This window comes from Thunnus thynnus, chromosome 17 (genome assembly GCF_963924715.1).
Source record: "Thunnus thynnus chromosome 17, fThuThy2.1, whole genome shotgun sequence".
Taxonomy (NCBI): domain Eukaryota; kingdom Metazoa; phylum Chordata; class Actinopteri; order Scombriformes; family Scombridae; genus Thunnus; species Thunnus thynnus.
Genome location: NC_089533.1, coordinates 11929273 through 11953595, shown reverse-complemented (window position 1 = coordinate 11953595; position 24323 = coordinate 11929273). Strand labels below are relative to the sequence as shown.

The 24323-nt window shown below is 39.7% G+C and overlaps 2 protein-coding genes across 5 annotated transcripts in view; both read left to right on the top strand.

Moving 5' to 3' along the window:
* Positions 1–3953, top strand: LOC137168619 (Kinetochore-associated protein DSN1 homolog). The gene is made up of 11 exons (XM_067571321.1): positions 1–85; positions 352–388; positions 519–786; positions 889–962; positions 1301–1373; positions 1497–1578; positions 1692–1748; positions 1894–1965; positions 2060–2207; positions 3374–3461; positions 3569–3953. The coding sequence occupies exons 1-11, from the start codon at positions 51–53 to the stop codon at positions 3649–3651; spliced, it is 1017 nt and encodes a 338-aa protein (XP_067427422.1). The 5' UTR covers positions 1–50; the 3' UTR covers positions 3652–3953.
* A 3535-nt stretch (positions 3954–7488) lies between these two features.
* pbx4 (pre-B-cell leukemia transcription factor 4) overlaps positions 7489–24323 on the top strand; it is a 30559-nt gene continuing 13724 nt past the window's right edge. For 2 of the 4 annotated variants that reach the window (XM_067571312.1, XM_067571314.1), the window contains exons 1-3: positions 7508–8227; positions 10791–10904; positions 12508–12581. In XM_067571312.1, the coding sequence (XP_067427413.1) occupies positions 8043–8227; positions 10791–10904; positions 12508–12581 (373 nt within the window). In that variant the 5' untranslated portion in view covers positions 7508–8042. Of the gene's footprint in view, positions 8228–10790; positions 10905–12507; positions 12582–24323 lie in introns of all 4 variants that reach the window. The other 2 variants (XM_067571313.1, XM_067571315.1) reach the window with 2 other exon arrangements.

Here is a 24323-nt window from a genome sequence, read left to right as displayed (position 1 = left end):
GGGGTTTGGCTTGTTGGGCGCGCTGTGAAGAAAACTATTTGAAAGAAAAAATGGCGGAAAAACATCCAGAGATTGGACAAAAGGGGTTTGTATCTTTTATTCAAAAGTTGCGACAAGCGAGTGAATAATATTGAGAAAATACGGGAAAGCGTTTTCAGTTAAATTGTTATTTTTTTGTCCGAGTTTCGCCTAAAGCAAATTACGTCTGTGGTCTGCTCTGTGCTTAATAACATAACGTTAACGTTAAATGTTGTCAGCGAACAATAACGAAAATGTTTGAACATCTTTCACTTATTCTGTGTGTCTAACGTTAAGTTAGGATGTAGCTAAACTCACAAAATTGTCTTGCAGTTGCGGAAATGTGGCCGTTGCTGATACTCAGAAAGAGGTAAGACATTTTTACTGACATTAGCTGGATAACAACACCTTAGCTAATCCTACATTCATGAGCTAACGCTTGCTAATCATGCAAAAGAGTCACTGCTAATTCGCTCTTTGTTCAATCTGTGTGCACCTAGGTCAACTCAGTGACACCCAAAAGGTGTTCATCCACAAGCCCCGAGTCAGCCCCTCCACACAAATCTCCCCGTACCGACGTCCAGTCACCCACCAAACAGACACCAGATGCAGGAGAGGGACATCCAGACACAGATAAACAAGAAATGCACACAGAAAACACGGAGGGACATACAAGTCCATCTGGCAGCCCCACTGCACGGAGAAAATCCTGGAGGAGAGCCACCCTAACCCGACGCTCTCTACCTGCCCTTCCCAACCCATATCAGAGTGAGTTGTGTGGCTTTCTTTCCTCTTTGTAGTCCATAAAGAATGGTAAGTGTGCGTTTGTTTTCAGCAGTATAAACATCTATTTGTGTGTTTCTTTTGCAGTTTTGTGCAGGAGCATAAGTACATCCTTATCACAGCAAGAGAGGCTGGAAAAATTGATGGAGGCTTCAATGAGGGTGAGTTCAAAAAGGTTATGTGTAATAGTATTAACTTCATCGGGATAAACTTAACTGAAAATGTGGAAAAAATAAAGAAGCAGGCTCCTTATAGGTTGCCTTTATCTAACTGGTATTGACTGTGATGAATTTCTTTTTTCACTCTACCGAATTTCATTGGAAAGGGAATTGAATAATTAATAAGTTAGTGCTTAACAAAACATAATGCTTTAGCCATAATGAGTAAACTGTAAGGGTCTTGTTACAGTAGTCTATAGGGCCACATACAGTTAATTGACTTTGGTCATAACTTAAATTTCTAATTTATCTCTGTTTAATTGCCTCTGCTTTGTCTCTAGCTGGCAATAGAAAGAACTCAAAATTTGCTCCAGTCAGTACCGAATTCCTCACCGGAGTCTTTTCAAAAACAAGGTTGGTGCTTGCTCTGCTTAATTTTGTACATGTTTCATGAAGTTTTTTACTTCAACTGAATGTCTGTCATAGATATATTTATTATAATAAATAATATTTATTTCTGTGTCTTCCTCGGTGTAGTTGAGCACATGCAGAAGGAGTGGGGTTGTCTGGCCAAAAGCATTCAGATTGAACCACATCAACTTCCTGCAAGTGCAGCAAGGTATTGCAGCTGTTTTATTTATTTTGTACTCTGTCTGGCTTTTTACTGATTGATTTTTGTTATTTTAAGTTCGTATTTTATACTGCTTTTCTAACTATGTTATTTGATGTCAGATCTAGTGATCCTGCAGCTCAGAAAGCCCTGGAAAAAATCCAGAAAGCCACCAACAGGTATGTTAGTCTTACTATAAGTATAGTTTTTCTTTTCAATGATTAGTTACCAGGCACAAAGTACTCATACAAATCATATATAAAACAAATATGGTGCTACCCATCATACAAGGTTCCTTTTTTACTCATCTGTGTTGTGTTTTAGGCTTCAGGCTGAATGTGAATCTTGGGAAGCACTGTTGAACAAACACCGGAGTAAGGCAGAGGAGTTGGAAAGGTGAAAATGTATTCTGTCATTGAGGAATATTGAGTGTGTCAATATTGTCCTCTCAAATTTGTGCCAATAATGTGTTTATGTGTATTTATCACAGGAAAGTGGAGAAGGGCCAAAAGAGAGGTGTATCATTAGACTGTACATCTGTGGCCCAGTCCTCACAGTACCAGTTCATACAGAGCAAACCTGACTACCACGGTCTCCTCAGTAGACAACAGCCCATGCTTCACACTATGGAAATGATTGTACGTTTGAAATTACGTTTTTATATCACTACTAAAAAAAAACAAAACATAAATGTTCTGATATACCATCTGTATGGTAAAACATTAAAGCTAGCACAAAAAACAATGGAAGAAGAACTATTTGGCTGTGAGATTGATGAGACACAGATCTGATACTGATTCATGGGAAGGTTAAATACTGTCCACCAGAAAGAGAATGAAGTGCTTTGAATTATTTGGGAATTCTTTCCCTTTCTTGCAGACAGTACCAAAGCTGGAATGTTTGAGAAAGTTCAGAAATATTAATTAGCTTTTGGCTCTCCTGGTTGACAATGCTAATATAGTAAATAATAATTCACATTCAATCTATCTGATCAAACAATTACAATTCACTTTCCTTTAAAGGTGAATACTAACAAAGTTGATGTGAGATAACATAACTAGCACAACACTCATACTCCTCCACCCTATTTGCCATAGTTTGAGTGCAACAACATGTTCACTGCTTTAAAGGTATACTATGCAGGATTTTTCTAAAAAACTCATACAAAAGTAATCCCTCTCAATCATCACTTCTCGTTCTCTTTATTCACTCTGTAGCTTGCTCGACCACCACCGCTCTCCCTTGCTCACTAGTTGAACCGGGGAGGAGGGGACAACTTTGAATGCTGTGTATTTACAAACACCAATCAACAAATCCTGCATAGTATATCTTTAAAGGTCCTTAAAACCTATTTATAAGCTTCTTCCTATGATGATAATGTACAACAAGAACACAATTTTCTGCCCAAGGTTGGAACAGTTATGTTTTTGTCCTTGGTGTGGCTCAGCTGAAAAAAGGTGCATCAATCAGAGTTTGGCAACATTTGAATCAAAATGTGATGACAGTTATAGAGGGGTTTGTTTATGTTGCTGGTACTGACAATCAAATCTGATCAAACCACACAGTAGAGAAGCAGAGTAGCTGTGTTTTTCAGTGTTGAGCTTTTGCTATACAAGTAAGAATAAATTTCCTAACTTAAACTTGTCCATTATTTTGTCATGAATATTTAATGCTACTGAAAAAAGTTTTTAAATCAAGTTTCAGGGGCTTTAAGTACACAGACTACTTCTCAAACATGAAGGCATCTGACCTTTTAGAAAACACTGGACATCTGCTTGATCTGAATTTTCCTTTTTATCTGTAGATGGACATTCAATGTAAGATGGTCAGAGAACTTCTGTCTATCAAGGAGCAGTCACAGTTATTGGTGAAAAAGACAAGTGGCCGATTGGGTAATGATTTTTTTTTTTTTTTTTTAATCCTTTGTATGAAATTATTTTGGTACTCTAACCAATGATCTGGCAGTTTAAAATGTAATTTTGTCACTTTTTCCTACCAGCTGCAGAGGCAGGATTCCAGGCTCTTTCACCGGACCTCATCAGGAACCTGATGGCAGCACCTTTATCATCTGCAACTACATAGTCATTCTGGCTGGAGGCAAGCACGAGCAACCAACCCTCTATTGGACCATGTTTTTTTTTATATGACTTGTATATGAAGCTCATATATCTGTACCTTTTGGTAATTTCTCTGATTTGAGATAATTCCTTTTCTCTGTCTTTTGTTGATGTGTTTTATAATATAATTAAGCTCTAATGTTATGCTTTCCATGTCAGAACACTTTGAGTTGCAGCAGCAGGACTCACGATAGAGCCAGTTGAGGTAATTCATGTGTTTAACCAGCAGGCGGCAGTGGCTGGCTATATAAAATTGTGTCAAGCTTGGTGAATGGCTGGAGTGGATTCATCTGTTATGCCTTAATTAAAAGCATTCTCACCTGTATAACCTGAAACTGTCAAGAGAAACATTAGAAACATTTGTTAACTGCCAACATCTTGCAAAACAAGGGCACTGGTCATTCCTCACTTAAAAAAAAAAAAAAATCCCTCTTGGAAACTAATGATCTGTCCAAATTGATCTGTTGTCCTTAAATATTCAAATATATTGACAGTTTGAAACCAAAATAGTTTTTTTTTTTTTTTTATAAAAGTAGATTGTTTAAAATGTGATGTTATGAGATATATCTGAAATTCCATCTTTGAGTTTGATTAGTATTGTTTTATAAATGTCCTCAAAAATGATTAGAACCCTGTAAACATACTAGGTGTCATTTAAAACAAACCAAAAGTAACAATATAGTTTTACAGAAATTGCCACTTGTCATTTCAAATGAACTTATACAACAGGAAATCACTAAATGTAAAGATTATTAAAATACATGCAAACTATAAAGCGGTTTGACTACAGAAGGATCCCGCTCTTTAGTTTGCATGTACTCTTTAGTTTATGTACATTCCTTTTCCGTGCTCATCCTCAGTCACGTTCATGCTCTTTTTGGTGCTGCATCTATTTCACTTCATCAGTGTCCCCTGACCATTCAGGAGGAGGCCCCTCCCCCACAGTGACTCACCCCCATCTCTTGCATTTGGCTGGGTCACTGATGCAGAACGAAGCTTTGACATTGTACCAGTCAGTCAAAGCTTTGTTCGCTATCACTCCTATCTCCTGGAACCATTCACTCATTAATGTTCCTACTTAATTTATTTGATGATTACAGCAAGAAGAAAACACTTTCGGTGTCAACAGAAAATAAGTGTGAATGGCTCTATGTGCTCTGCTGTTGTGATCTCCGATATGAAATATGGTGAAATTTTCTTGGGATTGTATTAAACGCAGTAACTAGAGAGCATAGGGACAAGCAAAGAGAAAGACAAGTGGGGTTGTGACCGTGAGAGTTGTGAGTAAGGGAGGATGGTGCACAGCAGGAGAGATCGATTCTTATTTAGATGAAAATGAGGCTTGATGCTTGTGGGGTGAGAGGAGGGCAGCTTTAGCATCCAAATGAATAGAAGTTTCACAGAAATGATCCTTAAATGAATCACCAACAATAAAACATATAAAGAAGTTTACAAAGCCACTGTCATTGTCATTTTACTTTTGAGGAAGGCTTCTCTTAATAGTGACAATTACTTGGGGATTAGATGGCAACCCCTGCAGCTTTTCATTTAAAACTGTATGATAAAACCTACTTTAAACAACCTCAGTGACCCCAGTAAATGGCATGTTAGAAGTGTTTTTCAAGTGTTTGCACATTAGGATAAAGGTGCTCGGGTGTGACCAGGCTCTTCTGATTCCTTGTTTGTAGACTATTATTTGAATGAAAGAAAGGGAGAGTATCTTTTTTTGAAATTACATATGTATATATTTCATTTAAACCATGAAGTGATTGGAAGTTTGGTTTTAGTATCAATTACTCTCTTTATAATGGTTGAAACCCACTACTTGGTATAACCACCAAGAAGCCTGAATTGTGACTTTTACTATATGCACATGCAAAGAACAATCACTGTTTAGGTTAACTGTATTCTTTATTCTTGTTGTCTCTAACTTTAGATTGATTAGCTACAGATTGTAGTGGATGGATGTGTGGAGAGTCAGCATAAACCACTGCCAGTTTGGTCCTACTACCTCATGCACACCCATCATCTCTTCTCAGTACAGCAAGGCTTGCTGCAGCTCTCCTCCACATCCATTCAGCCAGCCATTCGTCTTGGAAAGCTGCCTCTCTGATCTGAGTGATAAACTACAGCAGAATTGCCCAGTTTGCAAAAAACAAGGACACTTGTTTTCAATCTGTGCTGTCAACATTTTCATACTGAAAACTGATGGGATGTTTCATTCATCGGGGGTTAAGGACAGAATGATATTCTTAGGTTGGACTGTTTTGCTTTGAGATTATATATTACTCTTGAAATTTACAAATTTTATCCACACAGATGGCTATCACATTCACATTTGGGCACAACTTATGAAATGACACTGACTTGCAGAGATTAGATCGGTACTACTATCAATATTCCTTTTTCAACAGAGTTGCTCATGAGCAGGGGCAGATTACTATGGTTTACAGATTTCAAGGTTTCTTATTGTCATTCTGACACATACATGCAAAGGAACGAAATTAAGCATCATATTAAAATTGCACAAGTATAGCATAATTACTGAAAAATACCAGGTAATAATAATGAAAACTATAATAATTAAAAGTATAATTCTTTTTTTAAAAAGTACTTAAGTATGAAAGTCATAGCAGCAGTAGCAAGAAGGATGAGTGTACACAAGATACTACACAGCAGTGTAAACATTAGTGATATAGCAAAGTGAGTGTATATTTAAACTGACTGCACTGTAATATACCTCTGCAGTTGCTCAAAAACATGTTTTAAGGAAGTCTGTGCAATCACAGAGGCATGAAGAGGTCTCCTCTTGCCTGCAAGCCTTTTGGCTCCGACACTTTAGTTATTATTACACAATAAACTATGTTTTCTAATGTTTACAGCTCGCTCGTCATGAGCTCAAATAGAATCAGAACCAGATTTATTCGCCAAGTAGCAAGTACAAGGAATTCAGTGTGGTCCAGATGTCAAAAGAAAGTACAATAAACATAAACACAATCATAACAGTGTAAGAAAGGGACAGTAATTTACATTTCTGTGTAGTGGGGGTGTACGTGCTTGCATATTGACATGATAAAAAACTGCAAAAAAGCAGAATGTAACTAGAAGTATAAAGACTGTGTGCATACATATTGACATGATAAAAACTATGTGTGTGCAAAAAAAAGCAGAATATAAATACAAGTATAATTACCAAACTAGATATAAATATAAATTTGAGTGTAAATAAACTATGTGTGTGTTTTAACAGGATATATTTGTACAGTTAATTAAAAAAACAAACCTTATCCATCTACATAATGGAGGATAGACAAAGATACAGTAAACACATGAATTAGAATGAGATGGAGGTGAAGTGAAGTTTACAGACTTTTACTGTCCTTGTTTCAGAGCACACCACTTTTAAATGTCTACAAGGCATTCACTTCAAACTTTTGTTCAGCACTCTGTTTGGTCGGTGATCTCTAGCCTTATATTAACCTTATATTATTAAAAAAAAATAGGTTTAACCAATTATGATAGGACCAGAAATGCTGATGACGTAAGGGGCTATCCATGTAAAAGGCCTACACGGTGAGAGTCTTGTCACCTGGAGGAATAAAGTACAGGACGTTGTGTTACAAACATAATATCTTACACACACACTTGCCGATATTAGGTCAGCTAATATAAAAACGTCTACATCCATATGTGTATTTTTTCTATTGTGGTCTGCTGGTTAACCCACCCGCAAGCTCGCGTTGTGCGGTGCTATGAGTTCAATGGTCAACGCTACGCACACCGCTCGCGCAGCCTATAACATCCCACATCCTCGCGCGACATCAACAACAATGCAAACCGTCGTCTGTTTTGGTAGCAGATCTCTGATTGGAGCTAGACGGTCCGAAAGCTTAGTCAAGGTGTCAACGTCTCATTTCTTTTAAGAATTGGCGATTTTTATTTTACGTCAAGAGTGTTTTATTTATTGTTATTTTTCGTTTTTTTTGTTACATTTTTTTTTTTCAAAAATGTGCGAGGCGCTGTTGGCAAGCTCCCACAGTCTATGCATGTGTGTCCCTGCTGCTTTTCTGCTGGGCTACAGCTACTAACCTAGCCGCTTTTCACTCGGTGGTTAGCTAACATTAGCCTGGCCGCGTTTATTGACTTGAGTGGGGGGAAAACAAGCGAATGTAAAGCGTGTTTGTGCGATCTGCTTTTTTTTAATGACAACAGCTCTCAACTTAATCGTCGCTGTCGGGATATAAGACGAAGTGTTGTATGATTTGTCGTAGAGAATAGTTTGCTGGCTAGCTAACTGGCTAGCTATTTGTGTGTGTATTCTTCGAATAAGGAAAACGGCGAGTTTTCTTTGAAAGTATGGATGACCAGACCAGAATGATGACGGGTCTCACCGGACTCGGTGGACTACAACAAGCCGATGTAGGAGACCCAGACTCGGTCAGGAAACAGCAGTCCCTCGGTCAGCCTCAACAAGACATAGGGGATATCCTACAGCAAATAATGGCCATCACCGACGAGAGCCTGGACGAAGCACAGGCCAGGTAAGAGAGGCGAAGAGCCATTTTCCACAAATGATGGCTAAGCTAAAGTACGCTGTATGTGTCTTATTTTTTTGCTTACGGACTCGAGCTTTTCCGTGAAACGATCACGTTAGATAATGCGTTATTGCAACATTAATGCAGCTTCACGTTACATTGTAATTAGCTCCTAAACCAGCACATTTAGTTAGAAAAATAACTTGAACACCCACATTACAGTGCTGTTGTAAGAAAGAAAGGAGGTTCTTTGTGTTACTTCAAATCGAGCTTTATTGCCAACTAGTTGGTAAACATACTCACTCGGTTTAAATACGGCGATAATTGTTTTAACAACGAAGTGTTAAATTACAGTTAAGTTTCAACTCCCTATTGTGAATGTGACGATGGTAGCCGTATAAAATATCCAGACCACTTGCCCAACACTTTAGCTGTACTTGCTTTGCATGGATCCTCTGGTTTAACAAATTTGTTTCATCAGGCTACAGCAGTCGTAATATTTTTCAGGCCTTTCACTAACCTTTGCATTTAGAAAAACACCTCTTACATCAATTTCCAGGGAGTTTTTAGTTATATCTTCCCGTTGGCGCACAGGACTATATAAAGTTAGTGACGCAAATTGTGCTTTTAAACGAATTTTCAAAACTATTAAGATGTTTGTCAACATTATGCAATCTAATCAGAACTATCGGAGTAAAATCACGTCCTCTGGTAATGTTGCCAAAGCTTTCCTATATTTCTAATGTCTCACCAGGCCAAAGTAGATTTGCCTAATTATAACAAAATGTATCTGAAATACCGCTCTATATCAAAGGGTGTCGATAACGTTAGTCACTGAAATGCAAATGAGTGGATAAATTATGGAAAGGACTACTCAGTTGCCCCACGCATCAGTCCAGGGCTGTTTGTGATGACAGCAATCATTCATACATAGGAGTCGCCACTTAATGTTTGAGTTTGAGGTATTTCTACATATCATTATTGAAGGGAGTATGCACTGCAGTGAGCGAATGGCCCCGCACTCATTTGCCATGTGGCTTAAGGAGCATAAGGTCAGTTTCAGATGAAGCGTCAGTATTTCAACAATAGAAAACCGTCCACTGCAAGACTGTGGCCACAGTGTGATGTGTCATTAGCTAGTGATTTTCCACCCAACATTTGACCACCTGGTTCTCTTAATTAATTCACTCCTCTTTCACTCCCTCCCTCCCTGGTGTTCATCCTTTTCATTGTGTGCTGGGTGCAATCAATTCTCCTATAATGTGTACGCGAGTGCAGCTGTCCGCAAATCGAGTTTCTATTAATGAGATGGTGGTGAGGGGGAGGGATGATGCTATACCGCCAGCCAACACTGGGATATTACCTTTTTCAGTACAAGTTTGAGGACTTAATCAGGCTGTATTTCACAGACAACGGCAAATATTTTTTTTGCTTTGGAATATTCGTTGTTGTCCAATATTTTTCTTCTCTGAGTCTTTTTTTCCCCTTGAACTCGTGATTTCTGCTTGTGAATCAAATAATGTGAATTTAAAGGGGCAATTATAGTGTAGGAAATCATGTTGCGGGCCTATTATTAGATGTTAACAGGCTATTCTGAAAAAAAAAAACTAATTAAAGGTGTGGCTGCTTCGGAAGTGCCAGAGGTGTCCTTGCTGTATGCTATTATTGATCTGAACTCCCACAGAGCATGTCCTCTTCATGCCATATGTGTGCAGGATTAATACGTAGAAGAATGCAGCCTACTGTAGTTCAGAGGACTTGATGCTAATTGTGTGGCATGTACAGCTCATATCCTTGATGCTGTCATGTGCGTAGTATGTATATAATCAATAAAGACAAGAAAACCACTGTCATGTGCGGCATAATAACACATTAGAATGTTAAATCATCAGTTTTCTATGCTGCATGATTCATCAACAGGCTATTGTTAAGTTTGAGTTCACCTTTGCAGAGTTTTTCCAAGAAGAAAATGAAATCCAAAAACCGTCCACAACTAAAAAACTACTGAATGGTATTTGATGTTGGCAAGAAGCTGCTGAGCATTAACGTGGGCCTGCTCAGGAAACACCGGTGAAGGTTCAGATCACTGAAATAGAGGCGCTGTTTCTGATGATAAAATATTCATCCACTGAATAGTAGGCGTTTGTTGTTAGCTGATAGACTAGCTTGCACTAAATGTACAGGCATTTGGCTGTTAGCTGATTTGCCTCTTGGGTTTACTTCAGGTAAAAGGCCAACACATAACCAGACTTCAGGACTACACACAGCCTGTCGTTATAAATTGGTTTGCAAATATACAGCAGTTGGTATGACATGAAATGTACGGTCCTTATCAACATCATATCTTACTTCGATCAAGTTTGTCAACTACACATCAGTCATTCCCTCAGTCATGATCTACAAATTAATGTGTGAGGTGGCTCACATGTGAGCGTGACGCCCTTGTTGTGCAGGGTGGCAGTGTGTTGGGATGGGGAGTGGCCAGGGCAGCGCAAGAACTCGGTGTTGCAGAGTACACTTCCTGCACACCATCCGCCCTCATCCTCTCACTCTGTCGCCATATGTTTAGATGCTGGCCAGAGGATTCGCCGGCGCATTGGGGTGGATCAGACGACCCCACAGAGGGAGGGAGAGCAGGGGGGGGCATGGCAGGGGGTGGCCTGCCACTCAACTTCCAGCACAGGTCAGTACAGGACCGCATGAGCACCTCCTTCTCCCCCTCCTGCTCATACCCTCCATGCTGAAGGCAGCCCTCCCCCCAACTCAAATCCAGCAGTGACAGAATTGGTGGACAAAATGATACATTTAATGCCAGACACATAACTCCTTACATCATAACTGCCTCAAAATTCTCACAGAGAGGCAGTCTTTCGTGGCATATACTTCAGGCGTACTATTTGCTAGTCCCCATAGTCCCTTCATTAATACTGTAGTGGACATTCACAACTGGAATTGGTGTTGAGGTCAGGTTTAGCCAAATCATATTCATCTGTGGTTGTTTTTAATGTGCTGTTGGTTATGTTTTTTGGAAAAGGAATGCTTTATTTTAGGGCAATCTTCAGGTTTTTTCTTGTGTCATCTTTTCCTATTTCATGCTCATCAGAAACAGAGGCCTCATGCTGGTTTTATTTTTGGTTTCACCTAAATATTAACTGTATGTTGCACTTTTTGAATTACATATTAAAGTTTGTTTTTTTTACCACTGAAACATGTTCTATAAATGATGCCATGTTGTGATTTGTAAAAAAAAACATCTGCTTGTGTTTGTTTTATCTAAAGGACCAGTCATTAAAAATACAGGGGGGGTGCACAAAATTACACAAATATCTTTGCAAGATTATGCAGTATTACAACAGCACTGCAAACTACGGCCACACAGTTATCATAGAGTTGAGCAACACCTCTCTTACAATCTCAACTACACGGGGCTATCATGTATTGCATGCCTAGTTACATGTCTTTGTTATATGTGCCTTTCACATGTTTTTGAATGTGGAAAAAAATGACTGACTTTTGAAATGCAGTATCATATGTGCCCAGCTACTAATGCACTCCCTCTCTTTTATGTAATCGGTGTACACTGTCAGTACAGTAGTTATCATTACAGACAATAGCGTCATGTAATTTAGGGTCGTATTAGGATCAAAGCTTTGTTACAGCATCACAGTCTTACAAGTTTTAAGACACAAGTAAGCTGTATGGGTTCATGGATGTGCAATAGCAGGAAATATTTGTCGCTAAGGTGTTCTGATTTGATCACGGTAAACTGTAGAAGTTTTGCCTTTTCTCCTTTTTAATTGCCATTAGCTTGTTTGGCAATAAAGATAATGTCTCTGATTAAATTAAAATTGCAACTTAATCCTAATCCTCACTATTAACTCACCATCTACTTTCATGGAACAAGTATTTCTGTAAGAGGTAGAAATTAGATTACTCTGTATTAACTGTGGAATCTGGTGCTCAGTAATGATGACCTTGAGGTTTGGCATCATTACCTGTCCCACAGTGCAAAGCATCCAAATGACAACATTACTCTTGCTAGTTCAGATTGACGCATCAGGGATGTTTCTGCACCGACAAAGGCATTTGGCTATTGAAAATGTCTTTTAAACAGCATGGCTCTGTCCTGCTGTGTTGCTCTACACTCTTGAAACGCTGTATGTATAATACATACAGCTCCTACTACCTGTTTTATGGGGGAGGACATGGAACGACTTGAGATGGAGGTCTGTTTATCGTAATCCTCCTCGCTCTCTCCCCCTCTTATTCCCTCTTCTCTCTTACAGGAAGCATGCCCTGAACTGTCACAGAATGAAGCCAGCCCTCTTCAGCGTTCTCTGTGAGATCAAAGAGAAAACGGGTGAGTTTCTACTTCACTCAGTTTCTTTGTATTCTCCACTATGCTCAGGTTGTAACCTAGTCTTGAGATGTAGCGCGCCTTTTGCTCCAGTAATTGTTTCTCTGGCATTAACTTACTCTTTTATTGGCCTCACAGAGAGCTCAATTGATTGAATATTGATTGTATTTGTTGTAGAACTGATTACTTTGGTTCAAGCTCATTCTAAATATGCATGACTATTTGTTGTTTTGGCCTAGTAATATATAGAAACTTAACCTATTTTTGGCCTCTGTACAGCCTTCATACTGACCAGCTGAAACTGATCTTAGTGGATCTGTGCCCTTTGAAATTTGAGTCAGACAGCAGAACTTGCAGCTGAACATGCTAACAACTCATTTACTACACATAAAGTACACACACACCTATTAGCAAGACCACAGTTATGTTTTCCATTCTGACCTGATCTGAGTACACAGCGCAGAAATATATTCTGCTTGGTTTAACATTTTTGATTTCTGGTCAACGATATAACAGTATTGTGACAAAATGTATGAATGATGCAAAACCAGCAGGCTCTTACAGTTGGATGAATTCCACAGCAGCAATTACTATATTAAGTCAGGGGAATAAAGACCTACTGCTACAACTACCCCTGCCACTACTACAAACTACCATATTCAAATAATTAGATCAAAAGATAAAACCTAATCCCGACAGAAAGTTCATGCACAAGCTAGTTGACAGCATGTATATATGAAAACTCCACAGGGGTTATTGCTTTACAGTCAAAGTGTTTTTGCTATTTCAATACAAAGAGATGCTCTTTTCTCCCACACTGTTAAAACATCTATACTGCACAGTGTGGGGTTATTATATAGCCCAGCAGTAATAAATAAATAAAGTACCGTCATGCAAAGAAACATGAAAAAGAAACAGTTCTGACTCTGCCTTAACAAATAACGCTGGAATTCAAATAACACACGATCTGATGGAAATTATGGCTTATGTAAATATCTCAAATTTGCTCTTATTCATAATATTATTCAAAGTAAACAAGCTGCTTATTCCCATCTTGTTAGCTATTCGAGTCAGCTATCTGACAGATTCTAGTGTGGTTCAAAGGAGGAGGCCTGGGATGGATGGCAGATTGATGGTTATGGTACTGTGAATGGGGCGGGTTTTTGAATCCTCTCCCTCTGCCAGTCCCTTTCCCTTCTTCTCTTTCTATGCGCTCTTTCACTTGCCTTGTGTGTCTTTTAACAGAAAACCTCTCTTGTTCAAATACAATTTGAAAATGCTGCACTGCTGCCTGTTGTGGCCCTCTGTCAATAATGTATTATTGCTCTCCAGTGATTGGAGAAAAGTAAAGGCTAGGCTTGAGTGAGTGGGGCAGGGTACACTGTTTCCCAGGCAACCAGTGGTCTTATTTACCCTAATGCCATACACTTTGATTTTCACATTTAGTCTCCCAGCAAACTAGAGAGAGAGAGAGAGGGTCTGTGAGTGCTCGTACAGTAAGCTGAGCAGAAAAACAGACAAGGCGTGGAGGTGGTTTAACAATACATTCATGCTTGAAGTGAACATGCCAGCCATGAGATATAGAGATCTTCGGCGTTGCCTGTACTCTGCTGGCCATCTGCCACATAGTGCCTTCCTAACTGCACTGTGTACCTGCTTTGGCATTTCTCTGCTACTCCGGCAGACCCCCTGCAGGCCCCATTATGTGCCCCTGGAATGTGAATTGACTTCTCTTCAGTGTAGAAGACCCAATCAGTAGTCCTCTAGTATCTCCACAGATTTTCTGCAGTCTTTTTTTTTTTTTTTTTTTTTTTCACTAACAAACATACACTTGTGTCAGTACACCCACATACACACTACGTCTCTCTTGCACGCATACGCACAGACACACACACTGAACAGGGATGAAAGCAAACTCGGTCTTGGGTCTACTCCTACTGCTTCGGTCTTGTCCTCTCCCCCCCTCCCTCCCTCCCTCCCTCTGCCTCGCTCCCATTCTTGAAAGAGAAGACTTGCTCTGAACTCGGGGCTTTGATATGGTAATGTAATGGTGGTGGTGGAGGAGGGGAGGTGGGGTGTGGGGGATGGGAGGTGAATTCCTCTGAGTGCTGCAGTTGGTTAGATTGTTTTCATTGTAAAGGAAATGTTCTGCGCAAATGCCAGTGCCCCCCCCCCCCCCTCCCTTCTATCGTCACCTCCCCAAAACACCCCCCTCCTACCCCCCCCATTTTACAACAGTGCCTGCGTTGTCCTGAGCTCTCACATTAAACATGACCTCCATCTGCGTGAAATTTGATTCTTGTTAATACTTTATTAAAAGATACTCTCCAAAAAAGAAATTAAAGCACATGGAGAGAGAGACGGGAAATGATCAAAGTTGAGAGCCAGTGGCTTTGCTTCAACTCAGTTCTGTTCTCCCTTGCTCTCATGGGTATTTGCTGTAAAAATAGCTCTTGGTGCAATGGGACAGCTTATGCCAAAATCTCTCACAAGCCACTGCAGTTACTTTCAGAAGTTTTTCATTTAGTTTGGGCATGTTTGAGGTGTTTCTCTTTACTTTTATGCTTTTCTTGTGTTTGCATATGACAACAGTAAATCTGTCACTCACTCTGCTCCGTCACCCAACTCAAGTCCCCCCTTTTTTTTAAGTCTGAACATTCCCAGTTGTTTATTTTTGGACAGGTTTTAAATAAAAATGAAAATGGTCTTTCAAGTGGAATTAAAGCTACAGTATGCCGTTTTGTAGCTTGGAAACAGCAAAGTGTTTTATGAGTTCCTCTCCCCCCCCACCTCCCCGACTTAGGCAAGTTCACACCCCAACACTTACCACTCATTTTGATAAGCTGTCTACAACCTTGTAGGATAATGCTGCTAGTTGGCTGTGTAGAAATAGTGGCAAACTATCTAGTATCCTAACCGTCTAAAGCCCCTTTCACACATGCAATCTATCCCTGAAATGTTCAGGATCATTTCCTGCACGGGGTCATGTGTGAAGAGGAGCAGGGATCGATATTCAGGGAAATCCGTATCGCCGATTTGCCACCGCAAGACCTAGTAACATTTCAGGGAAAATGTCGGTACGGCTGTGAGGGACGAGCACCTAAAGGGTTACGTCCATCTGACGAAAGACGCTTTCACGTGGAGCGAGCAAACTAATCACAAGACTCTGCCGATGATGTATTTGAATCCATGACTTGTTTACAGTTACCTTTCCAATGCTTTCATGGCTGATTTGTTAAGCAATACAAGTTCTTTTGATTGCAAACAAGTTCCTTTTTTCAAGAATGGCTGGACACTGGACAAAAAAAGCCCCTCACCCACCATGTTCCTAAAAATAATAAGAGATGTCTTCCACCGTGTACACATACATCTGGCCTTGCCCCATCTTGTTCTTCTTCTTCTTCTATTGAGTTTTATGGCGGTTGGCATCCATAAGTCTTGCATTACCACCATCTGCTGGACTGTCCCTTGCTCCATCTATTCCAGCATCGCCATGGCATGTATGAAAAGGCCCAAGAAAGCTGCATGTGTAAATAGTGAAAATCACTAGCGCTGCTGGAAAGATTAACCCAGTAATTTACCAGGAACTCTGTGTAAAAGAAGCTAAAGACTGAAATGGCTGGCTCTGTATCTCCTATCATTAAAAGTTAATGTGCCAGTCACTATACATATATGTGTAGACCACCACTTATATGGGCCATGTGGGCCAGCAACTGCACTGTGGGTTTAACAAAAAGGTGGAACCAACCATTATTCGATTGCTCGATCAACAGAAAAGTAATCTGCAACAGTTTTAATTATTGATTAATTGTGTCATTGATTTTATCAAGCAAAAATGGCAAATATAGTCTGGTTCCAACTTTATGCTTTTCAGTGTTTTATACCATTTGAAAGCAAATCATCTTAGGTTTTGGACTGTTGGTCTGACAAAACAAGACATTTGAGGACATTCCTATCACATTTTTCACTACTTTTGTGGACTTTTCATAGGCTAAACGATTAATCATTAATTGATCAGCTGAAAATAAAATCGTTAGTTGCAGCTCCACAAAAAGGACATCCTGATGGCCCGGAGCCAGTGTGATGTTAACTTGCTCTGCTCTGCTCCGCCAGGTGCCCAGTTGTACCAGTGTACTAACAATGTGTTTTGGGATCTTGTTATTAGCTGTCTGCCTCTGCCAGTGGCCTGCTTCTTCTCTCTGTGCATTTCCTTACCAGCCTCATAGTTGGTCAGAGTGAGGTTTTTCTTTTAGAGCAGACACATTGTCTGTATATCCAAATAACGAGGTAATTGTTGGAATGGACAATAAGTCCTGTAATGTTTAATTTGACTTTGATGTCTAACTATGCTGGAAAGAAGTGTCTTATTTTTTAAAATTTATTATTTATTAAGAGCCTACAAGCACCAAAAATTTCACAGTCAATGCTCATGCCAAGAACCAGCTGTGCTTACCTAGTATGTTGTCAAAGCGGCAGGATGACAACCCATCATCACATCCTATTAATATTTTGACAAGATGGATGAATGGTGAGATTTAGCTGACTCAATGAACTCGCTCTCCGGTTTATGTTTTTCAGTGCTATTTGTGGTTACAAAAGGTAGAAAAACTCGGTTATGATGTCTTGTCAATGAATACAAAAAAATATCTCTCTCTCGTTGCTGTATATTTTACATTTTCTCATAAAGAATTACTTCAAATCAGGCTATATATGATAAAGAAGAAACAACGGCTGCTTTGTTAACTTTCCAGAGTTGTACAGTCATTCCTCAAAGAAGTACAAACCACCACACAGCCTTCAGAGTGGTTTATATTTTATCTTCTGCCAGTAACCTGTAGCAACACACCCACACCAAGCGCAGCCCTTTGTGTTTCGTAGTGGAAGGTTTATCTGAATGGATTCTTGTATTATTTCCTGTTAGCCGGTACCCTTCCACACGCCCTTTCAGACAGTAACCAAACTAACATTCACAGCACTCAAGTCCTCTGTATGCATTACCATACCATTTCAGCAACCAAATGGCCCCAATTACATGTTAATTGAATTACAGCATGCTTTTAGTTGTGAAAACACCAAAACAAAACACTGTTAAGTCACTCATAGTTGCCATGTGTTTATTCACAGCCGGAATAGACACTTCAGCCTTTAGAAATCTTTTATCTTAGAGGCCATGCATGAAAGTTGACAGCAAAACATCACACATCAGAGATTATCCAGTTGGTAAAACTCAATTTTAGTTTGGGGGGGAAAAAAAATAAATCCTTTCAGCATCACATGATTGACTTAGATGTTTGTATTCCACCGACTTTGACAGGAGAGTACACGAATTCTAGTGAATCACATGCCTCATTAAAGCAACTTAATTATTATTAGTTTTCAAAGAGCCCAATATAGAACAGAGCTATAAAATTTTACTGTTAGCAACCTGTGGGACGTTGTTATTATATTTTATGAAGAAAGCATACAGACCCTTTTTTAAACCAAAAGCAGTAACAAAATAAAAAATAATTTGTGGCCGTAATGTGACCTGTGTGAAGCTACCAAACCCGTGTTTTCAGTTTAACCAACACTATGCGAACGTCTAATTTGACCAAGCTTCTCATTTGGTCAAATCCCCTGATTTTTATGTTTTTAAGAGTCTGTTTTATATTTACAGGCGGTATGCAGTGGTGCAGGATTATCTCATTGGGTTTTCAGGAATCTCTGTAGTGTTTTGTGCCTGCCACTCAATTCCTGCCACTCAATCGTTTTTTTTCTCTCCCCTGCTCCTTTGCAGGAGAGAATGAAAAAAGATAGTGTGTGTTGGGGTGGGGGGGGAGTAGGGAGGGGGGTGGAGGGTGGGAGGTGGTGGGGGGGTGCAGGAGTGATACACGGAGATTGATGAGGCAGTAAGAGCAGGAGTAATTACTCGGTGTCCATTCCCCAAGCCAGATTGGCAGACGGCTAATATCACACAGACCCCTGGCCCTGACAGACACACCGCCCCTCACCAACCCCCCAACTCAAACTGGGGAGGCAGAGCACCCCAACCTTCAGCCTAGGCCTAATGGTGTGTGGGCCAGCTGATATTCCCCATGTGTTATTATTCCTGTAGGAACTGGGCTTCTGTATATTGACAAGGGAAACTGCTGTCTGGGATGTGTTGTAGGATGAGAAAAGCTCAATGGAATTGTTCACCTTTAAGACTGCTGCAATATGATTTTGGCCATGATTCAACAAGGGCAGTGATTTGGCGGTTCTGTCAGTCAGTATTTGGAGGGGGATCACAAGCCCCTTTCAGACATACAACCCTTCACATTAATCTCATGGCAATTTAACATATCAGTCTCCGGGTTGGACTTGGGATCAAAAAAACAGTCTTCATCCTCCTAATTATAGCCTGACCTATGCAGGATTTTTAAGGCCAATATCAATATTGATATTTGTGAGTTTAATTTAAAAAAAATTAGAAAATTATATATCAGCTAATATTGCTTTGCTTTACTCAACCCATAGCATGATTATTTTTAATAAGGTTCCCTTAAATTTGTTTTTTTAATGAGAAATAAACTAGGAAAAACATTTAAAGTTAAATAAACTTGTCACTACTCTCTGGTGGACAAACTATAGAATTATGACACATTGGCATTTCTGTACTGAGTCCTAATGATGACATTAGTAACTCAAACACACTTTCTCTCTTTTAATAGTTAACTAACATTAACATCATGAACAACTGATCAAATTTACCCCTTGATGCCAGAGCAGTAGAAGAGGAGTTAAAAACACAAGTTAGCACATTATAAGATGATGTTAATGTACACAAATAGTTGTATAAAAGTCTTGTGTGTATTGGTTCAGGTATGATCTCCTTCTGTCTTTCTCTTCTCACCTGACATATTGATCGAGTGTTAGCCAATTTGCTTGATAGTTGAAAGTACTGATGGGAGTTTAAAAAAAAAAAAAAGAAAAACGAAGGAGAAGGTGAAGCTAAACACAAAATGACATTTCAATTAATTCACTTCTAATTTCATTAGGGTTACTTATTAAATTAAAAAGGGCAGCAGATAAAACTTGGGCACTCATGTTCTGGTGACAGACACTGGAGAATTTATTAGTTAGTGATATGACGGGGGGGGGGGGGGGAAGCCTTCAAACAGTCAAACTTGTGCACTTATGGCTTACTTTTGATCCACAAATACCCATCCATTAATGCCCCAACAAGAAGTAACCAGGAAATATCGAGTGGCTGATCATTATTGGTCCAACATCACCCACAGGGCGGACTCCTACCTCTTCATCTCATCTGCCCTCCCTCTCAGCACGTCTATGCCTCTCACACTGCTTTTAAGCTTTGCTCTTAAAGGAAGGTCTCTTTAATTAAAGATATGTAAATGTGGTCTCAGCTGGATTGCATTAGTTTGGTGGCGGTGGGGTGGGAGAGTATTTGAGCCCAGCTCCTAATCCTGACTAATTAAGGATTAATTACAATTGATGGGAGCCTTCCACCCCTCCGCAGTAGTGCACATTGCTGTCCCAGACAGTATGTTTGTATATTTCGCACCATGTCATAAATGCAGGGGAGAGATGGAAACATCAGGGCTGGTTAAGTGGGGGGTGGGGGGGTTGGGGAGGGGTGGTACTAGCCACCCAAGATTAGCAGTTTGTATTGGGTTATTACATATGCTCCCTTTAAGCTTGTGGTGCTCTTCATGAGTCTGGATGGATTGACGTAGCACTGCTTAATAATTCAGAAGAAGGCTATGTTTTGGGAGGATGATTAGTTTGTGTTTCTATCAGTTTGTTATGTATACAGTATATGTACTCATTAATGTATGTACAGGTTTGCAACGTCAATTAAGGATACCCTCCTGTAAAACCACTGGGACATTGTTATCCCGACCAGCCATACATATTATTGGCACAGTGATTTTATTCCTCACTAAGCTGGTAAATCGGACCTGTGCAGAATAACCATGTAGCCCGAGCTCTCTCTGGCACCATCTGACTGTGTCATAATGCTTGTTCACTTGTTATAAATGGGCACTGCTCTTCTGATCTATCGCTTAATTGCCACCTAATTTGCATAACAGTGCAAATTAACGACCTCTCAAATGAGCGTTCATTTTTCACAAAGTCTTTAGGAGCTCCTTAAGAGTCTGTGCTAATGAGCACAGGAGGCAGCTGGCCTGATGAGAGTTGACTGGGGGAAGATCCTAGCAGTGCTATAACAAGCCTCCTGCTTAGGTGCTCTTTGTCATCCTCCTCTTCCTCTTGTGACATTTCAAACTCTTTCTTCCATGTCTCCATCTTTCTCTGTGTGCAGAATCGTACTTGACTGGGGGGTAACATGTTCGGGATTCAGTCACATGTACTCAACAGTGCTTGATATACCTTGTTGGTTGTTACGTATTGACACAAAAATATTTCCTTGAGAAAGATGTTATATTGCTCAGTCACCTACAATAGTATATCAATGTGTGGCCTGTTACTGGTTAGGTCAACAGTTTGCTCCAAACTAGACTGAATGTAATTATTTTTCCTCAGATTTCTGTTGAAACTCAGGCAGTGAGAACATAACAGTATACTCACTGTGACTCCACATCTGTTTATTGTTGTCAATGCTTTCTAGAGGAGCTTGAAAGTCAAGATGGGAGCAAACACATCATACAAATTCCTGGAAAAAACATTACGACAATATAAAATATATACATCATTGAACTGTCAGTCTGCCCACACTTTGAATCCATGCATGGGGTTCGTTTTTGGTCACAGGCCCTTTATTGTAACGGTGCAAACACACAAAATATGACTTTAATTGGAATATCCTCTCAACCTTATTTAAGGGGATAATTGGTTGTAATTAGTATCTTTTTTTTATTTTGAGTTACTTGGTTGACACATTTTCTGTTTACACTTTTTATGGGCCCTCTCACTATATTTTTGAAAAGATTTAACTTTTAATTTCTTAAGGTAAATTAATATGTGAGGGTCAATAGCTGTGTAACTGTTAAATGGGTCAGAATTTGAAATAAAAAATATTGACTCAAATCACATATTCACCAGTTTACTGATTGTGGATGTTAATAATTTGAACCCTATGGGTTCATTTTAATTCAGTTACTTCTGTGACTGCTAACTTATTATTTATTTAAATTTAGCATTGTCAGTATTTTTATGTTCAAGATTTTGCTTTTGTCCTAATAGATTTGTTTTTCAGCTCACAATTTTTTTTGTCTTTTAGAAAATTCTGGGAAAATCTTGTTAATAATTTGCCAAAACTATGCATATAAACGATAGATAAAAAGCATAGAAGATCCTCTATCGGCTTAAATTTGTGCAGATTAAGTGACAACACAAATTGATCTATCCCTCATTAGTGTTTTTTTTTGTGCTTTTGTGTGTGTGTGTGTGTGTGTGTGTGTGACATTGTGTTTGTGTATGACCATTCAAGGGGGGTACACGTAGTCATCGCTCTGGTGTCCAATTCTCTCTCTTTAGTTAATTAAGGGCTGATTAATGATGTGTTGGACTGAAGTGTTGTGTTTGCCAAAGGTGTGAGTTCTCCAATTCACACCTTAATCAGACCACACTGTGTTTACTCTGAATGCTTACCTTTCTGTGTGTGTGTGTGTGTGTGTGTGTGTGTGTGTGTGTGTGTGTGTGTGTGTCAGAATGGGGGGCTGCGTGCAACAGGACTCCGGTGAACTACCCAAACAGATGCTGATTAGCGTGAGCTGCTTAAAGTAGGAATGGACATATGGATTGGGCTAATTAAGTTGACTGTACTTCACAAAAAAACACCCTTGTATTAAAAAAAAAAAAAAAAAAAAGGGGTACACACTTTTGTGTTGAATTTGCAGTCCAAATACACCTTTTCTCAATATCCATTTGGCAAAAAGCCCATCAGGGAAACTATTCATTTTTAATGCCGGCTCTTTAGTTTTAATGTCAGACTCAACACCTAGCCCGAGGCAACATTTTATTCACCCAAAGCCCTTTTTTGAGCAACCCGTATTCTACCAAAATGGCATAGTAAATCAAAATGCTGTAGACGCAGAAGAACTTGTTTGTAAAAGTTGACATTAATCAAATGTTACAACATATGATTTTGTAAAGAAACTGCTATTGTCAATAAGGCTTCTACTCAGATTTACTAATATATACAGTATATATATTATGCATGCATTTTTATCAGGTTTTATTTGTTTTAAGTTTGAAAATCTCTGCGTTAAATCAGTGGAAGAGTAGTTATAGTATAGTAATAAATGTATATTGTCCCTAGTTCTTATTTTCCCTAGCTGCATTCGTATTGCCCAGATGCTATTTTATATCCTGTACTTCTTTATACGGGTTTACCCATCACATCTCCAGAGCTGCAGTTGAGATTTGTTTTTTTTTTTTGTTTTTTGTTTTTTTGCAGTTTTTGTGAGGTAAATTTGCATATTCATGTAGCATATTTTCATTGTTGGAACCGTCTTTCTCTGGCCCATTCTCTTTATCTGAATTCTCTGTCTGTAATGAAAGGAAAAACTGATGTTTTCACAGTCCTATCTTTTCTCTCTTTCTGGCTCGCTCGCTCTCTGGCACGTCTGTATTCTGGATTCTGTATATTTCTGTAGCCTCTCTCTCTCTCTCTCTCCCTCTCTCTCTCTGTCTCCTCCTCTCTCGCACACATATCTTCTCCTGTGACTCCTTTTTTCAATTCTCCTTGGTTCTCCTTCTATCCTCTCTCCCTCCTTACCTTTTTTTTCCCCCCCTTTTTTTTTTTCCCTTCTCTATCCTTCTCTCCCTCTCCCGCTCCCTTGCTCTCTCCCAGTGAAAGGCTGAGAATACCCAAGGGAGCTGATGCAATTAAAATGCTAATCCTGTCTGTCTACAGAGAGAGGGAGAGGGGGGGCTGACAGCATGAGGGATTGCGGCTCACATGGAGAACTCGACTGAAATGGAGAACAGAGGGAGGGAGGGGGGCACTGGGGGAGGTGGGTGGGGGTGCGCTGAAAGGGAGAGGGGGGAGGGGATGTGTGTTGGGGGGAGACAGAGTGAAAAAGGGGATGCTAGCAAGGGAAAAGACAGACAAGGATAAAGCTTGTGCTGTGAGCTGAGCAATGATATACTGACTGCGTTTAAGTCTTATCTATCCCTATGTGTGGAAGGCATTACAGTTAATGTACAGCACTATGCCATTGGTTAGGTTGTTCACCCTTACCTGCACCACTTCATATATTGTGTGTTGTGTCTGCACAGCACACCGCTTCCACATTGGCGGTGCAGAAATGAGAATGATTATGTATGCAGCGAAAGCCCAGCTGGATACCCTGAATATTTCATAGTATGTGTTGCTCGCTTCGTCTCTCAATGCCACACAGCCCAGCTAGGGTGGTAACGTGTGCATAATGGTGTGATTTCCAAGAGCTGTGGATGCAGGCTGTGGGCCTTAAGCTGTCGTCCTATTGAAAAAAAGAGGAATTTAAGTATCATTACTTACAGCACTATGAGTTTTTCGTCTCTGAGTAACTGAACCAGCCTACCAGCGATGTCAGGAACCAGTTGATCAAAAGGAGACGCTGCTTAAATTTTGGAGCAAAACAGCCAGCGTTATTTGTAATTTTCAGAGGGTTTCATGGTTGGTTTGTAAGTAGAAGACACTAAAATTCCCTTTTCTCTGCGTCCATGTTGTACAGTCCTTTTTCTGTACAGTATCTTAACTCATCTTAACAGCTGCTATAATACCACTAGACCACTAGACTGTGTATGAGTGCAATT

Excerpts from the sequence above, each read along its gene's own strand:
- LOC137168619 (XM_067571321.1), top strand. The coding sequence starts at position 51 with ATGGCGGAAAAACATCCAGAGATTGGACAAAAGGG. Across the intron at positions 389-518 it reads TTGCTGATACTCAGAAAGAG|GTCAACTCAGTGACACCCAA; the intron begins GTAAGACATTTT and ends GTGTGCACCTAG. Across the intron at positions 1,579-1,691 it reads CTTCCTGCAAGTGCAGCAAG|ATCTAGTGATCCTGCAGCTC; the intron begins GTATTGCAGCTG and ends ATTTGATGTCAG.